Source organism: Dama dama, chromosome 33, assembly GCF_033118175.1.
Source record: "Dama dama isolate Ldn47 chromosome 33, ASM3311817v1, whole genome shotgun sequence".
In the NCBI taxonomy this organism is placed as follows: Eukaryota; Metazoa; Chordata; class Mammalia; order Artiodactyla; family Cervidae; genus Dama; species Dama dama.
The window spans coordinates 54,287,153-54,312,500 of NC_083713.1; the positions used below are offsets into that span (position 1 = coordinate 54,287,153).

General features: G+C 38.0%; 1 protein-coding gene across 4 annotated transcripts in view; it reads left to right on the plus strand.

Annotated features, from left to right (window-relative positions):
* Window positions 1-25,348, plus strand: part of GTDC1 (glycosyltransferase like domain containing 1) — a 406,950-nt gene that overhangs the window by 365,729 nt on the left and 15,873 nt on the right. For all 4 annotated transcript variants that reach the window (XM_061135437.1, XM_061135439.1, XM_061135436.1 and 1 more), the window contains one exon: window positions 12,063-12,172. In XM_061135437.1, the coding sequence (XP_060991420.1) occupies window positions 12,063-12,172 (110 nt within the window). The remainder of the gene's footprint in view (window positions 1-12,062; window positions 12,173-25,348) is intronic.

Consider the following 25,348-nt stretch of genomic DNA (forward strand, 5'->3'; position numbering starts at 1 on the left):
AGTGCTCATGATATTATTTGCACATGTAATGTATTTGACACTTTAGATGCCTCTGTGTGTAATTATCAAGGTAAACTTGAAAAGTTCGACAATGACACATTCCACTTGTACTAGAAATAACTGATAGTAAAGGATCGCAAACTTTATTTTTTGTCCAACTATAGTGGCTATCAAACTCACTGGACTATTCTTAATTTCCCAGTTCTATAAATTAAGATGAAAACAATGATGATTATAATTATTATAACAGTAGTTATAACTGCAGCCATCACTTATTGTGTATTCTCTGTTTCCCAGGCACTGAAAATTGTTCTGTATACATCATCTAAGTTAATCCTCTCAACAGCCCTTTGAACTGAGTGTTATTAGCCAGATTGTTACAGATGAAGAAATTAAATCTTATATGGGTTTGGTAATTTGCCCTGGATTACTGCTACTAAATATCAGAACTAAGATTTTTTAACTATTTCACTAGGTTCTATCATCTATGTAAACTATTTTACTTCACTTATTCTGATAAAGCACACCATTAGGAATATAGTCATAGATCGATTATTATTAGCTTCCAATAAGCATCTTTTTTTCTTCTTTCAGCTCTACATGCACCACTAAAGCAGACTATTTAATCAGAAGGATCTCTCACCAAATACACTAACATACTTGACTTTGTTATCCATTCTTGACCAGAAATAAGTTGTTCTGATACCTACTAGCAATCAGTAGACTTAACTAACTCAGACTTTGATTCACGAGGCTTCTCATTCTGGTGAGTCGTTTCTTGAGCAATGTAGTTAATTTTGAGCCTGTGATGCTGTTACCATATTCAGAGTCTTTTATTCTTTTCCATATAAATTATTAGTCTACTTTGGCACCTAATATGAGTAGTTCTTAATACCTTTAAATAATAAGCAACAAAAGAGTGGGTAGTGAAATTTGGGGCTGAACTTTTTTCTTTTATGCTATGTGACTAAGTAGAATAATACAGATTTACTTCATTTATGAGAATGTAGAAGAGAGGAGATACATAATTAATACTGTTTATGAGATGAAAAAATGCAACATATGCAGCAACAAGAACACGTCATTTTGAGCAGGTCTTTATAGAACAGACATCCCATATTGTGTTCCTCCTTTTCCACAGTCATTGCCATGACAATCTGGTATGCTTCGCAGTTGCTCCTGAGTAAGGGAGATGTCTCTTCTAGGAGATCTCTGTGTCAGCCAAAAAAACACAGCAGTCTCATTTGAGTCTAGAAATAAGACAAAATATATAAAATGAACAGAATTTTAGCATTTTTCTTCCCATTGGAGAAATTTTTTATGAGTCACTCTACCCATTTCTACTTTAACATTTTTTAAATCAGAAATAAGTTTTGGAGTAGATTTTTCTCTTCAAATTAAGATCCTTTGCCAGATGATTGAAGACCTTGTCATTTCTAGATGTGACAAAATGTCCACAATGGAATATGAAAACCTATTATTAAGAATTGAAATTCATTTGGATGAAAGGCATCTAATAATCCAAGCCATGTTTAATCCTCCATTTAAAAAAAAAATATATGATCCTTCATGTCATTTCATAGACCTATCCTATTGTAATTTAAAAAATGTAACTGTCTCTATTCAGCCATGACGAAGCTATCATTCACTCACTCCAAAGATGTATTTAGAGTGCCCACCAACTTCTAAAGTCAAAGGATTTCACTGTTGTGGTTGAGATTTCAGACTAATTATAAGAGGACAACATACAATTAAATATGAGATAATGTAAACGAGTACATTCATGAAATCATCAGTAGTTTATGAATGTTCTTACAGTGATTCGGAGGGAGATAGGATTTCACAGGGATGAATGACTACCAGTAGCAATAAAGTCAAGGTCAGTAAAGGAGACAGTGGGCAAGGAGTGGCAGAGAGGAGCAGAGATATATTCCAGACTCAGGATTGTAGGCACAAGAGCTGTGGATGGAAAACAGCAGAGAGAAAAGAAGAGGTTGGGAATGAATATGAGTATCAACATTCATTTGAGGGAATGAGTTGATTGAAATATTTGAATGTTGGATAGAGGGGCTTAATTTCAATGTACTGGTTTTTAGGACACACTTCAGAAAAGAGATATAAAAGGCAAGTTATATAGAAAGTTATATAGAAGATAACGTAAGAATTATTCTGGAGGCTGAGTTGGCAGAGGGAGAGTCTGAAATTCACTGGTATTGTCAAGTATGAGGTCATAACATTGTACTGTAAAAATGGATTATCAAGCAAATCTTAAATTATCTGTATGGGAAGAATGGCAAAATTGGTTATGGGTTGCTTATCAAGACTACTGGGAAGCAGCTTCTTTGTGTTCAGAAATGAATCAGGCTTGAGTCCTAGAACATTGGGCGGATGAAGATGTGTCAGTACAAGAGAGGAGCTCAGTCATTAAATCTGTATTTGACAAGGCAGCAGTTTAATTTTTAAGTATTAGAGACGAGTTGTCTTTGGAAGAGCCAAGTGAAGACTCTTGTGTAGTCACCTCATTATATAAATAATTTAAAAGGTAAGTTATAGTTGGTGGCAATAAAATTATTAGATTCATGAGAGGTGAACTAGATTTACAGTCAACTCAGAATAATAACTTTTTAAACTATATGCCAGGCCTAATTCTGCACATGAGGAATACAGGGTAAACAGAGGGTGAGCTCTGTCCTCAGGGAACTTACAAAATACTAGAGTGAGTAGGAGAAACTTTGAAAGTACCATAGTAAACATTGTAGGAAAGGGGAAATAGATCACACTTAGAGATTTGAGATGGCTACATTTGCAGGGTAGCAGGAAAAAGAAGAAGAAATAGGATTCCACAAAAGAGAAATTTGAATTTTATAAAAAGAACCAGATGTATGGTTTGAAATATCATTGAATTAGAATTAACGTAAATGTCCATTAGTAGGAGAATTTACTTTAAATTGTGAAATATTAGAGAAACATTATTAAATGAGATACCTTTATGCACTCATGTATGTAGATATCTGTGATGTATTTAGTGAAGATGGAAAGTGCAGAATGATGGTAATCTCATGTTTATAAACTAAACCATATATAAAAATGCACTCACACAAATATATATTTGTGCATATGCATAAAAATTGGTCAGGAAGCCTACTCACCAGTTATTAATAGTGTTTATATTTGAGGAGTAGAATCAGGAGAATCAGAAAATAGGGGCTTTCAGTGCATACATCATATATTTCTGAATTATTTTTAATTTAATGCAATGGACATGCATTTTTATCATTGAAATTCATACTGAAATAATTATAGATTCACATACAGTTGTAAGAAATTGTTCCTGTCCTACAACTCCCTGCGGTTCAGTTCTTTCTTATTTTTTCTTTTTGTCCACTTTCTCTATTATTCACATTGGGTAAATTCTGTTTACCTCAAGAACACTGATTCTGTTCTCTGCAATATCCTATTATTGAGCTCATCCAATGAGTTTTTAAATTTCTATTATTATATTTTTTGGTACTGTTATTTCCATTTGACTGATGCTGAGATTGAACATGGGAAAACCTGACTGTAAGCTTCCTGGAAGTCAAGGTAAAGTAGGAAACAAAAATCACGCATCTTCCTTTCTGAGAAGTAAAAACACAACAATTCTCAATAATGTCAAAGAATTTCCTAGTCTTCTCCCGAGAGAAAGTTCTCACTATTGGAGATAGACTACAGGAGTTGTTCTCAGAATAACCAGAAAGCAATTGAATGTGCGCTTCCTCAGTGACTCAGTGGTAAAGAATTCGCCTGCGATGCAGAAGACCCAGGAGTCACAGGTTCAATCCTTGGTTTGGGAAGATCCCCTGGAGGAGGAAATGGCAACCTACTCCAGTATTCTTGCCTTGGAAATCCCATGGACAGAGGAGCCTGGCAGGCTACAGTCCGTAGGGTTGTAAAGAGTCAGACACACATGCACACTCTGAGTGCTGAATGTATTTTCTACATATCTCTTGAGGGAAATGTTATAGTCCAAAAGAAAAGCTAAATGATTACTCAGTCTCAAATTACAGCCCAGGTCACCACAGTTGACAAGGAGAAACATTATTATAGAGGGAAACAGAAGGACTTAGTAATGAGTTGGGGAAAGAGCTTAGTTCCATAGAAACTCCCAGGTCTGAGAAGAAGTAATTACATACATTGTAATGGTTTAAAAGTATGTGTAACAGTAGCTGCTAAGTAACATCCCAAGAGTGGGAAAGACCCAGTTTATCTTAATTAAGACACTTCATGGCAGACCAGTTATTTGAGTCATGGGTTTCTATGGGCTTTCTGGCAAAAATTGTAGAAAAAGAGAGGTCATTGACAAGTTAGACAGCTGAATGAAATTACTGTATACAATATCCAGGAAGAGTGAGAATCATTGTTCAACAGAAACAACCTGGGGGGTCTGAACTTTCAGCAGGGGGAGATTTAAAAGGGAATCATGTTGTGAGACCTACTGGGAAAAATGATTCCTTGAATTTGGTTTTCACTGGGTGGCCTGCTGGATGGAATGAGTGGGAAGATTTCATTGAGGAGGTCATTAGGTTATAGTCTAAATACACTATTTGGAAACCAAGCAAGGATTGCTTCTAAGAAAGTCAGTGGTATCAAATGTAGGAGGAAATATGAAATGAGAATGAAGGGGGACACAGGTGGGTATTAGTATTGTTGGAGGGCATTTTCATCTAAGAGAATGAAAGAATGGGAGCGAAGATGTAGGAAAGACCCAGAAGGTAGGAAAGGAGGATGTAGCTAATATTCTAAGATGAAAGGATCTGTGAAAAGTCACCTAGAAGGAGTATATTATTGGAACTATTGTTGTCGATAAATGGTGTCAGGTCAAAAGATAACTCAAAAATGCCCAAGATACACATGAAGAAATTGTGGAGGAAGGAATAGGATCACAGGTTTTAGGAAGGAAACTGACCATGAGAAAACAGATTTCTCAAGAAAATACAAGGTAGAACATCTAGAGCTCTAACAGACTTTGAATTTGGAAAGGTAGACATCTCTGCCTCTGCTCTTAAAAGGAAAGATGAGTATATGTGCAGATGGCTTGAAACCCTGATATGCATAAATTAGAATTTTATTTTCCTGTGACTTAATTTCTGTACAGTGGCCCATTTCAATATGGTGATGGAAAGCTCAAGCCTTTCAAGCCTGTCTGTCTTCCATTTTCCTGGTCCTTATTCCTCTCAGGCCACTGTTGAGGGATCCCTTGCTTCTATTAGTCTGTCAGTAACTCTGTGATTTTTCCATGACATTCAAGGAAATCCTGGCTCCAAGTTTATGCCTCCATGGCTCAGTAATCTCTCACAAATGTCCTCAGGACTGGTGCACACTCTCAGACATTCACTGTCTGGAGTCATGCTTCTGCCTCACCCAGGAAGTGCAGTGCATGGCTCGAGGACTCTCACGCTTCTCTTCTCCTCAAGTCTGCCCCATTAGTCCTCCCTTTTTCTTGTCTAGAGATGGAACACTGGCATGACCAGGAGCGTCTATGCTCCATTCACATGGCATATTGCTTACATACTTGTACCTGTCTGAAGCCCTTACCATTTCTGCAAAGGCTTTTGCTCTGTGACCAGCCAAGAAGACTCTCCCATTTTTGTGGGGGTTAGGAGGCTTTCCCCCTGGGTCATACCTTCCTCAAAATAATGAACATAAACCATCTTATTTTCTCAAATATGTTGGGGTGGAAGGGAGATGGACTAAATTGGTTAACATTTCTAAAATATTAAAATGCCACAAATACCAAAGATGAATAGAATGAGAGTTTATTGTGTACCTGCAAAGTACCAGGCACTTCATCCCTAACAACGTTTTAAATGTAGATGTTATTTTTACCCCATTCTAAAGATGAAAAAACAGAGGCTATGAGAGTTTATACAACATACAAATGAATAGTCATATCTCTGGTAAGTGGCAGAGCCACTTCTCTCTGAAATGGACCCTTCATTCTCCCTCTGAAAGTAAAGGGCAGAGTGCAGTATGAATAACATTCAGAGAAAGCCAGAGTGAATATTCTTGGCTCTAGTCACCTGTACCTAAATGATGGTGGAAAGGGCTGGTGGAGTTAGAGAAGGGAAGGCACTGATAGTATCAGATGGAGGGAGAGCTTGAGAAGTTGATGCCTCATAAGACTATCTGTTGAGTTCTATTCAAAGCACCATTTTAAAACCAGAAGCAGCACCTGTGGCAGGAAACCAAAACTGATCATTGCTGTCAGACATATAGACGGATAATAGAGGGATAATAGACGGATAATAGAGAGGTAAGTGATCGTAACAAACTAGTGCAGGGTGGTAGACAGAAGCCTTATGTTTTAGAATGAGGAACACATCACTGAATTTGAAAGTAACATGGTACTTCGTAACAGGGAAGCAATGATGAAGGGTATAAGAAAAGGTGAGAAAATTTGAAACCATGATGTTGGAGAGATCATATAATCCCATGTTACTTCCCCATATTCTTATTGCCACATCTTACCCAGTGGGTTTTAACTTCAAGTTATCTATCAAGAATTGTTAATCGCTTAAATGATCTGGAAACAAAACCATGGACTGAAGGTACCAGCTCTCTTTTCCTTCTCATTATATGTAGGAAGAAAGAAAAGTAGAAGTCAAAAACTGTACAGAAGAAAGAATATGACTTTAGAGTAATTTGACATGATTTCAAATGCAGATGCAATTTCTTCTGTGTGATCGTGAATGAAGGAATAATTATATTTGTATGACCACTTGGTTGAGAGGCTTTAAGGTTATGATCAGTTGCCTAGTGTAAGACCCTGAACATAGCAGGAGCTCTGTAAATGTAAATCATTTTTCCTCCACCTTTATTCATTCAACAGATATTTTTAGAGCAGTTAATTTTATGCCATAGATAATGTATTAGTCAGCATAGGCCACCTTATACTGAAGTAATAAAGACCTCTTAATCTCAGTTGCTTAAACACAGCAGAAGTTTAATTCTCCCACTAACTCAAAGTCTGCTGTTTATTTAGATGGCTTTATTGGGCATCTCTTCTCCATGTAGAGTCCAGATCACTTCAGTCTTTTATCCTAACTGTCTTGATAGAAGACCTTTTCAAGGATCACTACAACAGAGAAAGTGCTGTCCAGAACTGCTCTTAGAAATTTCTACCTGGAAGTGACACACATCACTTAGCTGGCAATCCATTGGTCAGAACTAGTCCTGTAGCCTCTCCTACTTCAAGGGGATGAACATGGAGTCTTCTGTGTGCCCAGGAGAAGAGACGAACTGAATATTGATGCATACAAGGAATGTCTTCCACTAGTAAGGCACTAGGTACTTAGTAGTAAACAAAGCAGGCATCATTTATCTTTTGCTCATGGACCTCTCAATCCAGAGTGATATGGGAAAGTGATGGCATCTGAAAAGAGCCAGGTTTCTGGCCAGGCAAGGCAAGGAACTAGATCAAAGTGGTTGCATTCAATAAGTATAATGTTATGTGGGAAAACAGGAAAGGGTAACAGTTGAGTATAAGTGACAAGTATGGAGAACTTAGCAATCCTCAATAAATATTTACTGAATGAATGTTAAGAATAAGAAGAAATTTAGCTCTGAAAAAACTAAATGGGAAAGGCGACAGAGAGAGAACAGATATAGGAAGAAAAAACACATGGAAACAGTTTATGCTTTTCAAATGTTCTGAATAATATTTGGGAATAAAAGCTGTTCTTGCTATATCTGCTGCTTCCAGTAAGCCTGAAATATTCTGTGCTGGTCTCTTCTGCCATAGTTGGGCTGTGGAGGAATGTGTTCTCAGCCAGACTGTTTCATTCTTACCTAGTCAAGAGTGTGGGAATTGTTGGGAGACTTGGACTCTGACTCATCTTCTAGAATGTTTTATGATGAATCGAGTTAGCTTGATGGGCAGCTGTCAAATATGGAAGTGTCACAGGCAACGGGTAAATGTGCCACTATAAATACTGAAAATGCTACAGAGTTAAGCAAAAACCTTTATGAATACAACTGTATGGCAGAATCCTAGAGAGAGGTGATTCCTTAAAGCTTTAAAATGATTTATATAGAAAAGATTTATTAAAGGAATGATAGAAAACAAGTAAAAAAAAAAAGACATTTATAATATATCCCCTACACATAAACCCTGTTAACATTTCAGTATGGTTTACCTAGTACTCTATCACCTCTGTTTTACTTAACAGTATTTTCCATGTCAAAAAATATACTTCTGCAAAATTATTTTTTCATTGCTGCATGGTATTGTATCATATGCATATGTCAAAATATATTTTTTTATCATCCCATTAGGTTGTTTACAGATCATTGCCATTATACACAATGCTGTTAAAAACTTACCTTGACTGAATTTCTATGCACCTCTTTATTTCAGAGAGTAACTTTTCTAATTGAAATTGGAATTGGAATTACTATGGCAAGAGTTATGTACAATTCAAGGCTTATTATGTACATTACCAAATTGCCCTCTAAAATATTGTTGCAATTTATATTACTACCAACAGTGGATAAGAGCAGAAGAGTGTTTAGGAATCCATAGTCTACAAATGTGGTTGTAGAAAATTGACTATATTATAAAAGTGTGTTTAATCTTGACAGCTGTTCGCAAAAAGGGGCCCTTAAATTATTATTTTTAAATCCTCCATCCTATATTTCATGCCTTATGCTAAAATCATAAGTATGAGAATTTCACTTTAGATTTCTTAGAAAAGAATTGGAGACAGATTCACATATTCTACTAAATGGGTTCATTAATATCATGGGTGCTAGGATAAGATCCATGGATAATTCATTGGATATCTGCAATGAGTTCCTCTCTTGACAGAATATATTGAGATCTGCCATTGATATATCCAGGCCTTGCTATATGGCTGTGGTGAAATATCCGTTCACGTCTTTAATGATCCTCTGAATAGGAGGCAACTTCTCATTTGTCTAGAGAAAACCGAGAAAACTTTTCAGCTGAATTGACTATGTAGACTGAAAAAGACATAGATGAAATAGTCAAGTGTGTACTTAAATATATGTAATGTACTAATTTAGACATAAAGAATACTGTAAAACACATATCACACAACGAGTATTTTTAGAAGTATTTCTTTTTTCTCAGCCTTATAGTTCATGAAGCGGTTTTAGTTCAACTCCCCCATCCCATGCATTCTTGACATCACCTTTTCAGGCAGCTGGCCCATTTCCACCAGCTGTCATCTGGAATTTAGTCTAAGTGGTTTTGGGATACAAGATTCTGAGACTGTATGATGCCATCCCTGGAAATCTTTTCTCCAGCTTCAAAACCCACTTTACTACTCATGGTCTCTAGTAACCACTTACTCTGTTACTTTTTCTTAGTGATCTTTAAAATACATGTTTTCAACAGTACTTTGAATTATTAGGTCATGTCTCCCCAAATAATTAATAACTCCATATTAAATTCCTTGACTTCTGTTTTTACCGGTTCCATCAGGTGAATGACTGCTAAAACTATTGAAAATTCTCATCAATTGGTGTCTTAGGTTTAAGGCAGCTTCCTTAAACTGTACTTCACAAAAAATAAAGTGAGAGAGTGCCTAGTATTATGAGAGACTTTATAAGGACTTTAGATAAAATGCCTCTTTTTCTGAGGGATAATTATGCAGAAGAAAAATCTCACCTTACATTCATCCATATATTATAGTTTAAACAGAAAGAGAGGGGATCTATACAAATCTCTTTTGTGTTCTTATGCAAAGTGACTTTGAATATGAAAGCTTTTGTCCACCTATAAAAAAATATCTTAAGAATACAGTAGGATTGTCATGCATTTATCTTGTATAGAAACACTGAAAATATAGGTTCATGGAGCCTACTTCTTTGAAATATTCACATTGGAATTTTTTAAGAACTACAGCTTCTACCCAATTAAATATCCTTCCAATCCCAAACTGCGTCTACTTTTATTTTAATACAAAACAAACCAATCAACAAACAAAAAAGCAGCAGAAAATATTTAGAATAGATATTCTCTTAAGGAACCAAAGCCAAAATTTTTGGAACTCAGAATGAAAAATTTAGAGAATTGAGTGGCTAGATTTCCCTGTAGTGTTTCTCCCTCTTTAAAATATGTTACATTGTTTCCATTCTTTTCATCTAAGTGTTTCCAAGAGAATCAGAGTAAAATAACCTATGTTACAGATTATGTGGCAACTATTTGTTCCATGTGGTTGAAGATAGCATATGGGGTATTCTTTAAACTGTTTAAAATCTTTGTTCCTGCCCATAGCAGTAGAATATATGAGAATTACCCCCAAAACTTCCCAATAGTACATGTATGTAATACCCATCATCTTAAAAAGCAGTGAACATTTTATCACTGCTTTCTTTGTTATTTGAAGGGAATCAAACTGAGAAATATAGAGCTTAAAATAAATTGTTACAGAACTCTAATTCTATAAGATCTTACAATTCCAGGAGATTATAAATGCTGTTTTAAAATGTTAATCAGAAGATGCATTTGTTTTAATTCTTGATACTGAAAATATTGACTGAATTGTGAATTAACACATTTAGGGTTGCAGATGTCATTTTTCATGAGATTTCCTGAATGATGTAATTTTCATATTTCATATAGCAGTTTGATCAATTTACAGATTTATTTTACATAATTAGTTGGTAAATGAGAAATTCAATTGCTGATATATAACTATTCCTCTGTAATATAGAAAATAAGTTTAAATTCTGAATTATAAATAAAAAAGCAAATATTTTGAAGACATCTGGTCCACATCTGTCTGAAATAAGATAATTTAAAACAGTGTAATTAACTGCAAGAAATACTGAAATATTCACACCTTAGAATGTAAAAAATAACTCATTCCATTTTAGTGTGATTTTTTGAATTGGTGAATTTTTTTTAATTTTAGTGTCCTTTAGCCTCTCATTCTGTCATTACAAAGAAGACTGACAAGCTAAACAAACAAAAATAATCCATGTTTTTCAAAGCTTCTACTAAATGAAAGAATTATCTTTATTACTATTCTTTTATGTGTTGACTAACCTCCACTCCTAAGTTAATACTCAGCAGACTTAGACTCAGGCCTATCCCCTTTTGATGTATTTATAATTCTCCATTCAATTATTTAAAATGAGAGATTAGTGAGAGAATCTGTAATCTCACTCCCTAAATTGTGTGTTCCTTGTGGACACAAAGAGGCTCAGTAAATGTGAGAGGGAGGTATTCAGACTCACAGAAATGAAAAGCATCTTTGATACATTCTCATGATCAGTAGAGAATTGTTGTTTAAAGACTGATCTTTTCTTTTGTTAAAAACCCGTATTAAGTGGAAAATTAACCATTTTAGGAGAAAGGAAAATACGCTAGACTTTCTATGCATGCGTGCTCAGTCACTTAAGTCATGTCCGATTCTGTGCGACCCTATAGACCGTAGCCTGCCAGGCTCCTCTGTCCATGGGATTCTCCAAGGCAAGAATACTGGAATGGGTTGCCATGCCCTCCTCCAAGGGATCTTTCCAACCCAGGGATCGAACCCATGGTGTCTCCTGCATCCCAGACAGATTCTTTACCGGTAAGCCACCCAGGAAGCCCAGACTTTCTATGTTCTAACCCCAAAATGTGAAAAACATGATAAATTTCTCCCTTAATGAAAAGCTGCTGAGCCTTAAGACTTTGATAGGACTGAATTTCAATCCATGATAGAGAAGTTAGGGGTTCCCTGGTGGTTCAGATGGTAAAGAATCTCTCTGCAATGCAAGAGACTCAGGTTCAATCCCTGGGTTGGGTAGATCCCCTGGAGAAGAAGTTGGCTACCCACACCAGTATTCTTGACTGGAGAGCCCCATGGGCAGAGGAGCCTGGCAAAGTTAGATTCATGAACACACACAACGATAATGCTACAGTATAAGGGTGGAGGAAGATCTCTGCTCTGATGCCAGAGGTTCCCCTAACAGTAGACCGGGAGAGGAATTGAGCCTATGAGAAGTGAAAACACTTTTCCTAATACATGCCCTAAGATATCACAAGTGATATTTTGTGTTTTTATTTCCAGGGAGCATGATAAAGATCCAGAGAGTTTTTTTAAGATATTGATGCATCTTAAGGACTTAGGACTCAATTTCCACGTATCTGTCCTTGGAGAAACCTTCACAGATGTCCCAGGTATCTCTTTTGTATTTTCTAGTGTGTATTTTTATAGATGACATAAGCTCTACAACTTAAGTATTAATTTCCATGTTTCCCTTTGTTAGAATAATCAAGATGAGCACTGTTAACCGAAAGATTATACGATGGCATTAAAGTGTGATTCAATTAAAAAAATACTTAAGTAAGCATTCTTTGATTTAAGTTGAGAACGTGAAGTCATCTCTTTTATCAAATATAGTTTATACAATGCATCTTGATGTAAATAAAATATATTGCTTTAGGCATCTTAACAGTTAAGGAAAGTGGGAATTCGTAATTGGATGTACAACCTCTCACCTCAGGGTCACTGGTTTGAATCCTACTCTCTCTGGTAATGGCTGAAATACATTACCATCTGTTAGGTGGCCTGTGTCAAGCATTTTGGCATCAAACTTGTAAAGCGGAGTAGATCCATATCATAGTTGTCATTGGTCCGTGCTTTTTTCATTGAACTTGAGAAAGCAAACAGAAATCCGAAGCTGATAGCAGCAAGTCTTCTCATTCCTAATGCCATAGGGAGCTTCTTCTGAACCATTTCCTTCACCCTGCATCCTCACTGGGCATGTCTGTGTCAGTGACAGGGAATCTTGACCACCATTCTAAGCTCTTAAATGTTCATATTTTTTAAGTTTTGGATATTCAAATTTTTTTGTAAACTCCAAGTATACATGAGTGGGTTCTCAGTTGCTAAGTTTTGTCTGACTCTTTGCGACTCCATGGACTGTACCCCTCCATGTTCCTCCTTGCATGGAATTTCCCAGGTAAGAATACTGGAGTGAGTTGCTATTTCCTTCTTCAGGGAATCTTCCCAACTCAGGGATGGAACCTGCATCTCCTGCATTGGCAGGCAGATTCTTTACTACTGAGCCACCTGGGAAGCCCAAACCCCAAGTATGCAGACAAGAAAAGTTCAGAAATGCCCTCCGTCATCATGCTGTATGACTCTTAAAGTGTTACTCATGCAGTCGTGTCCAACTCTTTGCAACCCAATGAACTATAGCCCACCAGGCTCCTCCATCCATGGGATTTTCCAGGCAAGAATACTGGGGTGGGTTGCCATTTCCTTTAAGGACCATGTAAACATTACCCTCACTTAGCCAGTACTTTGTGATTCAGATATGATGTGAGGAAGTACACCCAGCTTGTACCTCAGTAGCCTCATCTGATATGGCTTATCCTCTGCCCCCTGCACTTGTGGACAGCAGCCTCTTTTTAGTTCCTGTAAGGTTCAAGCTTCTTTAAATCTCTGGACATTGGCCTATTTGTCTGTTATTCACTTGATCTCAGCTCAGGTGTATTTTCTTTCAATGTGAAGCTTTATCATGGTCTCATGGCACCCTATACTTTTACCTTATGATACTTTCCTTAGTTTCTAATCATATAATTATGTGAAATTTCTTATCTTACTGCCACACACACACACAAAGTAGAACATAGGTGCTGGGTAGACGAGGGTTGTGACTATCTCATTCATCACTGTTTCTCAAAGCCTAGTGCAGGGCCTGACACAAGGCTGGAACCTAGTGAATGTTGGGTAAAAATACTGTGAACTTCCTACCCTCAAGCAATTTTTAGTTTTCTTAAAGAAGGAACAGTTTTGCATAAGAAGAGGAAATAGGAAGGGAAACACAGGATAATATAATTATACATGAGTACTGACTCATGTGGCTTAGAGTAGAATGTTAATTGAAGGGCTAGCACTTGAATAGCCAGAGGATTAGGATATCCCAAAAGGGGAAACAACATGGGAAAAGCATGGAGAAGCAAATATTACAGATATCATACTGAAATGAGAGAACAATTTCAGGAATTAGTGCTATGAGATCCCTAAATAGGATAGAAGATTCTACATACAAAATTTAGTAAGTAAGTAATACATAGACAGGTAGAGCCAAAGTATGGAGGATCTGCAAAGTAGGTTAGGTAAAGGTGAAAAATAGGGAGCCTTGGTCTTGAACTGGAAAGAGATTTGATGAAACCTGTATTTTAGGAAGATTTCTGTTGCAGTGATATGTAGGCAAAATCATAGTAAGACTGCAGAGTCTTCCAAGCATGGATTCTGTGAGGTGATTTGTTTTAGTTCAGTCGCTAAGTCATGTCCGACTGTTTGTGACCCTATGGACTGCAGCACGCCAGAGTTCCCTGTCTTCCGCTATTTCCTGGAGTTTGCTCAAAATATGACCATTGAGTCGGTGATACCATCCAACCATCTCATCCTCTGTTGTCCCCTTCTCCTGCCCTCAATCTTTCCCAGCATCAGAGTCTTTTCCAATGAGTCAGCTCTCCGCAACAGGTGGCCAAATTATTGGAGCTTCAGCTTCAGCATCAGTGTGGTGGCTGGTGGTAGAAAGATTAGTGAGAGGACTGTAGGAGAAAGAGATTCTCAAGGAAAACACGGGAAAAAATTTGGTAGATGGATGGCTATTGAGAAAGAAGGAAGGAAAAAAACAGCTTATTGCCAAGCTGGTGATTTCAGTCTCATTTGTGACAGTATTGAGGTGTTTGTGGGTGAACTGAGGAAAGTGGCTGGAGAAGACTGCTAAGCAGAGGGCTTCTCAGCCAGCTTCACCGTTGGGTAATTTTAAGCCACCACTACAAAGAAGACTAGGTTTTTCCTCAAAGGGCCATGTTTTTGGAATCACAGCTCTCCCTTCCCACCCGTTTAGCAATTTAGAGCCACATCGGGGGGATTGAAAGTGGGATGGGGAGCAATTAGGGGCCTGAGAACTGAGTGCTCAGTAATTACAGGCTCAGTCTTTTACTTACTTTGGCCTGACCTCAACACTTACTTATTGAGCACCTTGGAAGAGGGATTTCACGGTGAACGGGATACAGCCCGCACCTCAGGGAGCCCCGCCTTGGGGAGACACTTTCGTATAATCAACACATACCTAGGATGCTGTGGATCACTATGGGATGCTGTGGAAGACCATAGGAAGAGTCCTGTTACCTATGCACACACTTCTGTCATTCCCAGTCTCAACTGGTACTCCCTTCTGCCTTCGCCTCTGGCCCATCTGTCATGTCAAACGTGAATCAGCTCTTTAAGGCTGCCGCTCTTCATCTTGCACATGGGAAGAGCGCGGTTGTTGGCTTGATGCACGAGTCTGATGGCTTTCCACGTTGGCTCCTAGATGGCCACATTGCCAGTCTTTACTCCAGAGGTTTCCTGACAGGACATTTCGTGTCACTTCAGCTGTTTTTATCACTGTCCAGGCTTGGTGAACACTAATGTAGCACTTGGTGTATTTCAGGCATTGTTCTAAGCCATTTATAAGTGTTAACTCTTTAGCCTCTTAGCAGTCTTGTTCAGCATTACTATTTCCATTTTTCTTAGTGGTGGAACAGGTGCAGAGATGTTCAGCGAGGTGACGTAACTGCGTAGTGTTTTTAACCACTGTGCTATCCTACACTTCCATTTTCTCGTTTTCTGACCCAAGTGTTTCTCTAAACAGTTTTCCCCCAGCTCACCATCTAGCACTGCACACAAAGGGTTGCCCAGCAGGTGCAGAGGAGCCTGGCAGGCTGTAGCCCATGGGGGTCACAAGGAGTCAGACAGGACTTAGTCACTAAGTCATTTCTTTGCCTGCTGCGTCTCCCAGGTGCTCTGTTAGCGTCTCGAAAACCCGTACTTTAACACCAACCTCTGTCTGCTGAAACTCTGCAGTATCAGCCAGAAGAAGAACTCTGGACACTGTTAACATTTGTGAGGAAGTGGCTTTCTTCTAAACAATTGCAAAAATAGTTACTATTACCCGTTCATTGCTCCTGTTGACAGAATAGAAGCAGATATTTGCTACTTGCTTGGTCCTTTGCTGAGTTATTTCATGTAATGCTGATGATAATCCCAGTGGAGTATGTATTATTATCCCATTTGATAGATGGAAAAACTGAGTCTTTGAAAGTTTAAATCAAACTTGGATTATACTGTTTGTGGGTCAAGTTTTGTCTTTCACAAGCAAAACCAAGACAGGTTTAATACATGATGGCAGGGCCATTAATTACTCTTTTTTCCTTGAGGTATGATTTACTTTTAACATTGTATACATTTAAGGTGTACAGTGTGATAATTTGATACATTTACACATTGCAACACGGTCATCAGTGTAGTTCTAGCTAAGGCCTCTCTCACATCACATAATTATTTGTTTTTTGTGATAAGAATATGTAAAATCTAGTCTTCAAGCAGTTTTGAAGTTATATAATACAGTGTTGTTGACTATGATGGCTATGCTGTACTTTTTAAAAAAATTTTATTGCATTATAATATGCATACCATATAATCCACTTGCTTTGCTTGTACATTTCAATGATTTTTGGTATATTTACAGAATTGTGTAATTATCACCATGCATAGAGTTTGTTTGGCTGTTTTTTTTTTGGCCATGGGGCATGTGGGGTCTTAGTTCCCAACCAAGGATCAAACCTGCACCCCCTACAATGGAAACAGAGTCCTAACCACTGGACATCCAGGGAAGTCCCCACTATGCTATTCATTTGATCTCTAGGATTTATTCTTACTCTACTTGAAAGTTTGTACATTAATGACTTTATCCAACTTGTTTCTCCTTCCCTCTGCACAGAGCTTGTAGGAAAAGGTAACATATCTCTGAGCAATGGCATTAGCGCCAATGAGTTTTACTGCCCTTTTTGATGCAGCAATCTCTTTAAAATTTCTTTTAAAAATATTAAAAACCACAATAGAGCAACTTTGTAGAGTTTTCATACTGTTGATTGTTTTCAAATTATGTTGTTGCAAGGTTTTTATCATCCTTTTTTCTGAAAAGTGTGGTAGAGTAAGATTGTTGATTCTAGTTCATTTATAGCTATATAGTTTATAGCTCTTTTGTATCATACTTTCATCTTACAAAAGAGGAGCATGACCTAGGACAGTGACTATTCCAAGTGCTTAGAGCTGAGCACAGTGTGTGAGACAGGCAGTAGTAGATAGTTGCCCGGTTAGGAGTAGAACATAAGAGTCAGTCCCCTCATCCCTACTCACTTCCGTATGTGTTCAGTAAATGTTTTTCTGTTGTTGTTGTTGTTGTTTTAATTTTGACTGTGCTGGGTCTTTGTTGCAGCACACAGACTTTCTCTATTGTGGTACACGGGGGCTTCTCTAGCTGTGGTACACGGGGGCTTCTCTAGCTGTGGTACACGGGAGCTTCTCTAGTGGAGCACAGGCTCCAGAGCACGCGGGTTCGGTAGTTGCAGCACACCAACTTCTCTAGTTATGGTGTTCGGTCTTAGTTGTCCCAAAGCATGTGGGATATTAGTTCCCTGACCAGGGATTGAACCCACATCCCCTGCATTGGAAGGCAGATTCTTAAGCTCTGAACCATCAGGGAAGTCCCTGTTTTGTATGTTTTATGCCAAGTACCAAACGAGATGTTTAGGTTGTAGTGGTGAATAAAGCAAAACATCTTTTGTGATGTTTGCATCACAGAAGTAGTCCAGCTCCAGTGCTTTATTCATCGGTTCCTAGAGCACTTAGGCCATGCCAGGTACTGTTTGAAGCCACTTGTGCATTGCATTCTTTTTTTCCTTTTAATTAATTTATTTATTTTAATTGGAGGCTAATTACTTCACAATATTGCAGTGGTTTTTGCCATACATTGACATGAATCGGCCATGGGTGTACATGTGTTCTCCATCCTGAACCCCCTCCCCCCTCCCTCCCCATCCCATCCCTCAGGGTCATCCCAGTGCACCAGCCCTGAGCACCCTGTCTCATGCGTCGAACCTGAACTGGCGATCTATTTCACATATGATAATATACATGTTTCAATGCTAATCTCTCAAATCATCCCACCCTCACCTTCTCCTGCCGAGTCCAAAACTCTGTTCTTTATCTCTGTGTCTCTTTTGCTGGCTCGCATATAGGGTCATCATTAGCATCTTTCTAAATTCCATGTATATGTGTTAACATACTGTATTGGTGTTTTTCTTTCTGACTTATTTCACTCTGAATAACAGGCTCCAGTTTCATCCACTTCATTAGAACTGATTCAAATGTACAACAACCCTGTAAATTAAGCTCTGTTATATCATTTTACAGCTGAAAAAAGTAAGAGAGAGGGAGGTTAAGTCACTTGCCTGAAATCACACATCCATTCAGTTTTCAATCCACAATTCAAACCTTATCGTTCCACCTCTTTGCCATTATCCTTTAAGTGAAAACCACAAAATTATCCGTATTTTACAGGTAAGAAAGTAGAAGGTGATAATGATGGAAAATTCCTGGCTACACATATGAAATCATTTCCATTTTCTCTAATAATTTCTATGCAAATGGAAAGTTTAAAAACAAACAAAGAACCCCCACAAAGCCTCAGATTCATTTCCTAAATATATCACTCCTTAGACATTAAAGTGAACTCCCTCTTCTTTCTGCCATCTGTCTTCATCACAAGAAAGGTGTCAAAAACAATATGAAGTGGAAAGATATTCCAAATAATACTTGGCATATATTTACTGTTCAATAAATACTATTTGAATGAATGAAGAATAAGTCTAATGTAATAGAATAATGTAGTTTACACACCATGTCAGGTATATAAGAACCATTGTTGAAATGATTTCCAAATATTAGAGAGTTAGTGAATGAAAATAGAGAACCCTAAGACTTAAGGAAGCTCTAAATGGTTTTATATTATATTTTCTGTTTTCATATAAATGACCTTGATTTAACCTATATCTATTTTTCAATCTGTTCTCATATTTCAGCTCTTACATCAGTCAGAATAAGTTAAATTATGCTAAACTAACAGCCTTAAAAATCTCATTGGTTAAAACACTTAGCACTTATGTTTTTATTCATTCTATGTATCTATTGCAGGTGAGCAGTGGTCTTCTGCTCATATGGTCACTCAGGGACCTAAACTTATAGAGAGAGACCCAAGCCTTCACCATCACAAGCATTACCTGTCACTGTGCCAGGTGGGAGAGAAAGCTGGGAGGTTCTTTCGTTAGCAGGTCACTGCTCTGGCCTAAAAGTGACATTATGTGTGTGCGTGCTCAGCCACCAAGTTGTGTCTAACTCTTTGCGACCCCATGGACTATAGCCTGCCAGGCTTCTCTGTCTGTGAAATCTCCCAGGCAGGAATACTGGAGTAGGTTGCCATTTCTTCTCCAGGAGATCTTCCCAACCCAGGAATCAAATCCAAGACTTCTGCATTGACAGGCAGGTTCTTTTCCACTGAACCACCAGGGAAGCCCAAAAGTGACTTAAATCTTTGGCCAGAACTTGTTGAAGGGTACTAAGGGGGCCAGGAAATGCAATTCTGCGTTGAGCCCAGAATGGGGGAAAGCATGAATAATTGATGCAAAGCACTGTTGACACCATAGTTCTTTAATATGCATCAGATCTATGGTGCATCATAGAGAAAAATCAAGCCTATCCAAGATATCTGTCTTGGTCTGATATCTGGGTGAGTCTTCCTTGTTGAATGGATAACTTTTAATAAATACGAGAGTACTGCTCATAGTCTTCTTGCTGGAGACAGCCCAGCTAGTATCTGCGGCCACATCTAGCAACTGTGTCCCATTAAGCAGAGTCCATACAAAGTCGAGTTGAGCTCTGTGGGAATGGAGTTAATTATCACTTGTGGTGATGGCATTTTGAAAAGCTTATAGTGTCAGTCAGTAGTACCACAATTGAGAAACTGTGATTCTATGAATTCAAGTCAGAAGGTCAGGTTTCAGACTGGGTCCTATAGTTTTTTAGACTAAACTCAGTTAATCTATCTGTACAGTACAAAAGAGGAGATGGGTGGGAAAGAGAAATTATAATAATAGTTATGATAATAAAACCACCCACCCTATCTCACCTCCTGTGAGTTATAGTGAGAATTTCAGGCATAGTAACATAATTTGGGGGAAAGTACTTTCTAAACTTTTATTACTGTCCAGTTTTTATTATAAGACTCATGAATTTCTCTTCAGAGTTTATATATGGAGTGAGTCTTTAATGCATTTTGTGTCTGAAGAGGACATTAATGATGCTGAACCTTAAAAGTTGATTCTTGCCATTATTTTAATTATTTTTAATCCAAAAATTGAAAGGTCATTCTGCCACATAAAGCATCCATCAGTCTCCATGTTACAAATGAACCAAAAAGCCTAGAAGCTTCATAGTGTAAATATTTTAGCTTTGGCCAGTTCTCATGACAAGGTCACATTATTAGCCCTTGAGATGGGGTGTGTGTGTGTGTGTGTGTGTGTGTGTGTGTGTGTGTTAAGAAGATGAAAAGAAGCAGCAGCAAATACTTAAGATATCAAATCAATGGAATGTGTCTGTATATTTAATAATTTCTCACAAATGATAATTCTAAACCAAATACTTTGTTCTATGAACAGCCAAAGCCTTACATCAGGATTCCTCTTTCCCAACTTTGTGGAAGAAGGAGTTTTAGCTTTGGCCATGGGCAGTGGGGAGGTGAAAAAACTACAAGAAAAGTGACAACCTGAACTACAGTTTTGTCAGACAGAAGTCCTTCTAGTTCACCTTTAATTTGAGGTTAAGAACAGTTTGTGGAAAGCTTCTGGTTAGTATCTGGCATGACAATGGTTATTACAGTGAACTTGGCATATTCCTGATCCTTTGCTCTGGAGTCAAATGTCAGATAATTATGTAACATTTCCCCCTCCCCCCATCTCCCTTTTCATTCAGCTCCCAGCTACAATCTCATTTTCAGCAGAGCAGCTACACTGAGGGGGAAATAATAGAAACACAAATAACTTACATCACATTAATATAAAGGTATAAAATTTTGCTACAGGGGGGACCCAGCAGAAGGAAAACTATTAATATATTGATCAATGTTGAATTGTAATATGATTATATATGAGATGAAATAAATGTGCCAGTAAGATTAAATAAACTCATTCTCTCTAGACTGTATGTTTCCCCAAACCTATTCCATTTTCTTTTTTTTTTAAACAAATTTTGTCACTATTCATTCCCCTGAACATAGAAGTATTAACTGAGTTCCTATTGTGGTCTGGCACCTAATGGTGAATACCAAAAAGAGAAGATGTCATTGCTCTAAAATCTTAATGTCTGGGAAACAAAAACATTTTAAAAATTGCATTTTATGATACCATGTCCTTGTTTGTATTATAACATTTTCAGGTAAATTTTGAATACATTATTTCATAACCCTTACAACACTCTAATGACTAGCTAGTAAAATAAGCAGTAACACCCTCTGTTTATAACTGAGAGAAATTATTTATGTTGAAATAACATGGATCTGAGGTAGATTTTCTGCCGACAGAGCCACCTTCATACGATTCTTAGAAATAGGCTTATCATTAATTCCCCAAGAATATGATTGGGGAAGTCAGTTACCAAGAATCTGATTTGAAACTGTCTCCCAGTCCTTTGCTGAAGAAGACAACAAAATATAGTGGAAAAGTAGGGAAGATTAAAATAAATATAGACATAGAGGCTCCTGGGGCTTTACAGGTGGTGCTAGTGGTAAAGAACTGGCCTGCAGGTGCAAGAGACATAAGAGACAGAGGCTTAATCCCTGGGTTGGGAAGATCCCCTGGAGGAGGGCATGGCAGCCCACTCCCATATTCTTGCCTAGAGAATCCCATGGACAGAGGATCCTGGTAAAAATGTTACAATCCATGGGATCGCAAACAGTTGGATACAACTGAACCAGCTTAGCACTCTTGTATGCTCTTGTATGCTCTTGACAGGAAAGAATAGATAGAAATGACAGTATCTCTTAAGATAACTTATAAATTTAACAAGATTCCAATTAAGATGCCCAAATATCACTTTATATGTCCTCACAGACTAGTTCTAAAATTCCTACAAAATAAAGAAATAAGCGGAAAGAATATCAAAGAAATCACTTACAAAGGAATAATGAAGGAAAACACATCCTACCAGATTCAGAACACATATGAAGTGGTAACTTTTAAAAGAGTACTTTACAGATTCAAAAACATGAAGGTAGAGAAAGGGACAAAAATAGAGAATTCAGAAATAAACCCAGCTTGCATATAAATTTAACATCCACCACACTTACGTAACAAAATTTAATATGCTTATCCCAACTTTATAATATTTTTAAGTGAAAATAGGAAATTGAGTAAAATAAATAAGTTTGTGGAATAAAACTAACAAAACAAATTATTTGTCTAAGTAATTATATGTTTTAAATATATGCTACAGATAAAAGACTACACAAATATTAACAGAATAAAAGTACAATAACTTACTGAACTCTTATTGTGTGCCAAGCATAAAGCTCAGCTTTTCACTCACACAACTAATAAACAACAGAGATAGTGATAAGCTGCAGAAATAAGTGCTAAATCAAATTTGGGGAATAAAAGCTTTAATTCTTCTAGGAATGAAATAAGTATAAATACAAAGAATTTATGAGAGAGCAGTTACATTGACCAAAACAATAAAAGTAAAGGCATGTCCTAACAAAGACTGGCCAACTAATGGGGAAATATCTGTATGTATGGTGAAGCCAATGCAAATTATGTTTCCTGAGCTGTATAAGTTACTAGACCCTTGATGTGACTCAGTAATTTCATGTCAAAGAACATCCCATGGAAGTAATTCTCATGCCTCATCCTGTTTCTACAGCCTCTTTCCCAGTTTTTGCCCTTATATTCTGGAGAAGAAAATGGCAACCCACTCTAGTATTCTTGCCTGGGAAATCCCATGGACAGAGGAGCCTGGCGATCTACAGTCCATAGGGTCGCAAAGAGTTGACAAAACTTGGCCACTGAGCACACATGCATGAACGCCCTTATATTCTGGGACCTTAATTCCTCCAAAACCTTCAGATTGGTCTTCTGGCCTCTGGACACTTTGGTATTTGATTCATCCACTTACTGTTATTGGTCTTCTTTCTAAACCCAGCCCATCCAAGAAGAGAATCACAATAGTATATCAAGAATAAGAACATGTCTCATAGGTTTGCTGTGGGGTGAACTTAAATTTCCTGTTAGTAAGTGAGGTTCTTCGAACTTTGACCCCAACCTAATCCTTCATGAATTCCTATCTCCTGAGTATATCTGTGCACTTATCCAATTCCATGCCTTCTATTACTTATTGTTGAAATTCCTCTGCCCCTCAGCACGTAGAAACATGCATATCCTTTCTCTGTTTGCAAAATCCCAACTCCATTGGTGCTTCTGCTCCTGTGTCTCCCTTTTCCCTTCCTTCCCAAGTTGCTCCCAGCACTCTTCATCATTCTGTTGTTTTCTGAGCACATTTCACTGTGCACTACAGTCAGTTGCCACTTGGCTGCCCTAAAGGGTGGTATAACTGACCAGAAGACACTTTGCAGGTGAAGAGTGCAACTTCTTAGACAGAAACATCTCCCTGGGTTTCAGAGTCAGCAACACTCCCAGCTAGAGGGGCAAGCTTCCCTGCCCGCCTCCCACCGATACCCCAGACAAAGGTGAAGTTCTTGTTCAATGTATTTGAGAGGCTTTCTTTTCCTTTCTCGGGAAAGGTTTGTGAACTGTGCAGCTGCATTTCCCCACAAATGCTCAGGAGACTCACTGTGTGTGTTAGCTAAATCGCTTCAGTCATGTCCAACGCTGTGCGATCATATGGACTGTAGCTCCCCAGGCTCCTCTGTCCATGGGATTCTCCAGGCAAGAATACTGGAGTGGGTGGCCATTCCCTTCGCCAGGGGATATTCCCAACCCAGGGATCAAACCTGCATCTCTTACATCTCCTGCATTGGCAGGTGGGTTCTTTACCACTAGCGCCACCTGGGAAACCCCAGGAGACTCTCTAGACTTTCTAGACACAAGTAACTGGTAAGAGCTCACTCCCATTGCTCAGCATAGCCACTGAGAATGACTTTTTCCCCTGATCACCCCCAGACATACCATTCCATCAGGCCTAAACTTTAAAACTGCTTGAACTCTATTCCTGCAGCTTCTGTAAGTGGAATATCTATCTTTTATATGGAAACCAGAACATCCCATGCAATTCTCAAGGCAAAATCATTTATCCATCCTACCAGGGGGAAGACCGTGAAAATAATATGTCCTAGAATACAGCTCCCAAAACATCTCTCAAGAAGTTGTTCTCAAAAGTTATAGCTATGAAAACATTACTGAGGAAAAATATTCTTTAATTTTCATAAACTGTCCTTAAAATTTATGAGAAATCTACACCAGGAAGACACAAGGAAATAGATGAGTTAATTAAATAATGAATGCAAAAAAAGGCAAGACATTGATAGATCAATAGGAAATTAGAAACAGATGCTGATTTTGAAAGCTGCAAATGTACCTATGACTTGGATTGACAGATAGGAGATCTTGGAATATGTTTGCTACACGTTGCTTTGGAGTTTTATCTTTTTGAATTCCTATAGTCATATATGGTCATGATTTGGAGTGTGGTATGGTCAAAATAAAATTTGCCTCAATAAGGGACTTTGGTGGAGAGCCTGACTATTTTACAAATTCAAGTTTCCTGCAATGGCTATCAGAACAGGAGTCTTTGACAAAAAACAGCACAACAGGGAGTGACTAGCTGGATCCAAAGAGTGAGTTTTTGCAGATCTATCTCTCCTTGCCTAAATTGTTCCATTTGAAAAATGGAAACCATCATAGATACATGGTGCAGTGGAATGAACACTGCCCTGGAGTTTAGAAGGCTCAGGATCTGGTTCCAGCTCTTACACTGATTAACCATGTCACCTCTTTCAGCCTTAGCATACTTGTCCACAAAATAAAGTCATCCAAAAGAGGTTACAACTAAAAAGAATGTTAGTGATTAGGGCGCATCAACTTTTTAAATAGGTACACATCCCTGTCCCCAAGAGGGTTTCACGGAGTGACAGTTTTTAAAGTTTTAATTGTAAAAACTGAGTATAATAGTTATGCTTTTTCAAAACATATTTTATTCCTCATTCCAATATCTGTCTCCACTTGCAACCTCAAGTCCCATCTCAGGCAGTTAAGAACCACTGATCTAGACCAGTCACATCCTTCTGGCCGCTCTCATGGGGTGACTAGAGTTGCCCTCTGCTCCATCCTTAAGCTTTTGCTAACTTCAACTTCCTAAAGATGATTTCCATGCATCTCACCTTCTCTACTCCTGCCCTTATCAAATAAGTATAAACCTCCTTGGTCAGGATTTCTCAGTAGGGT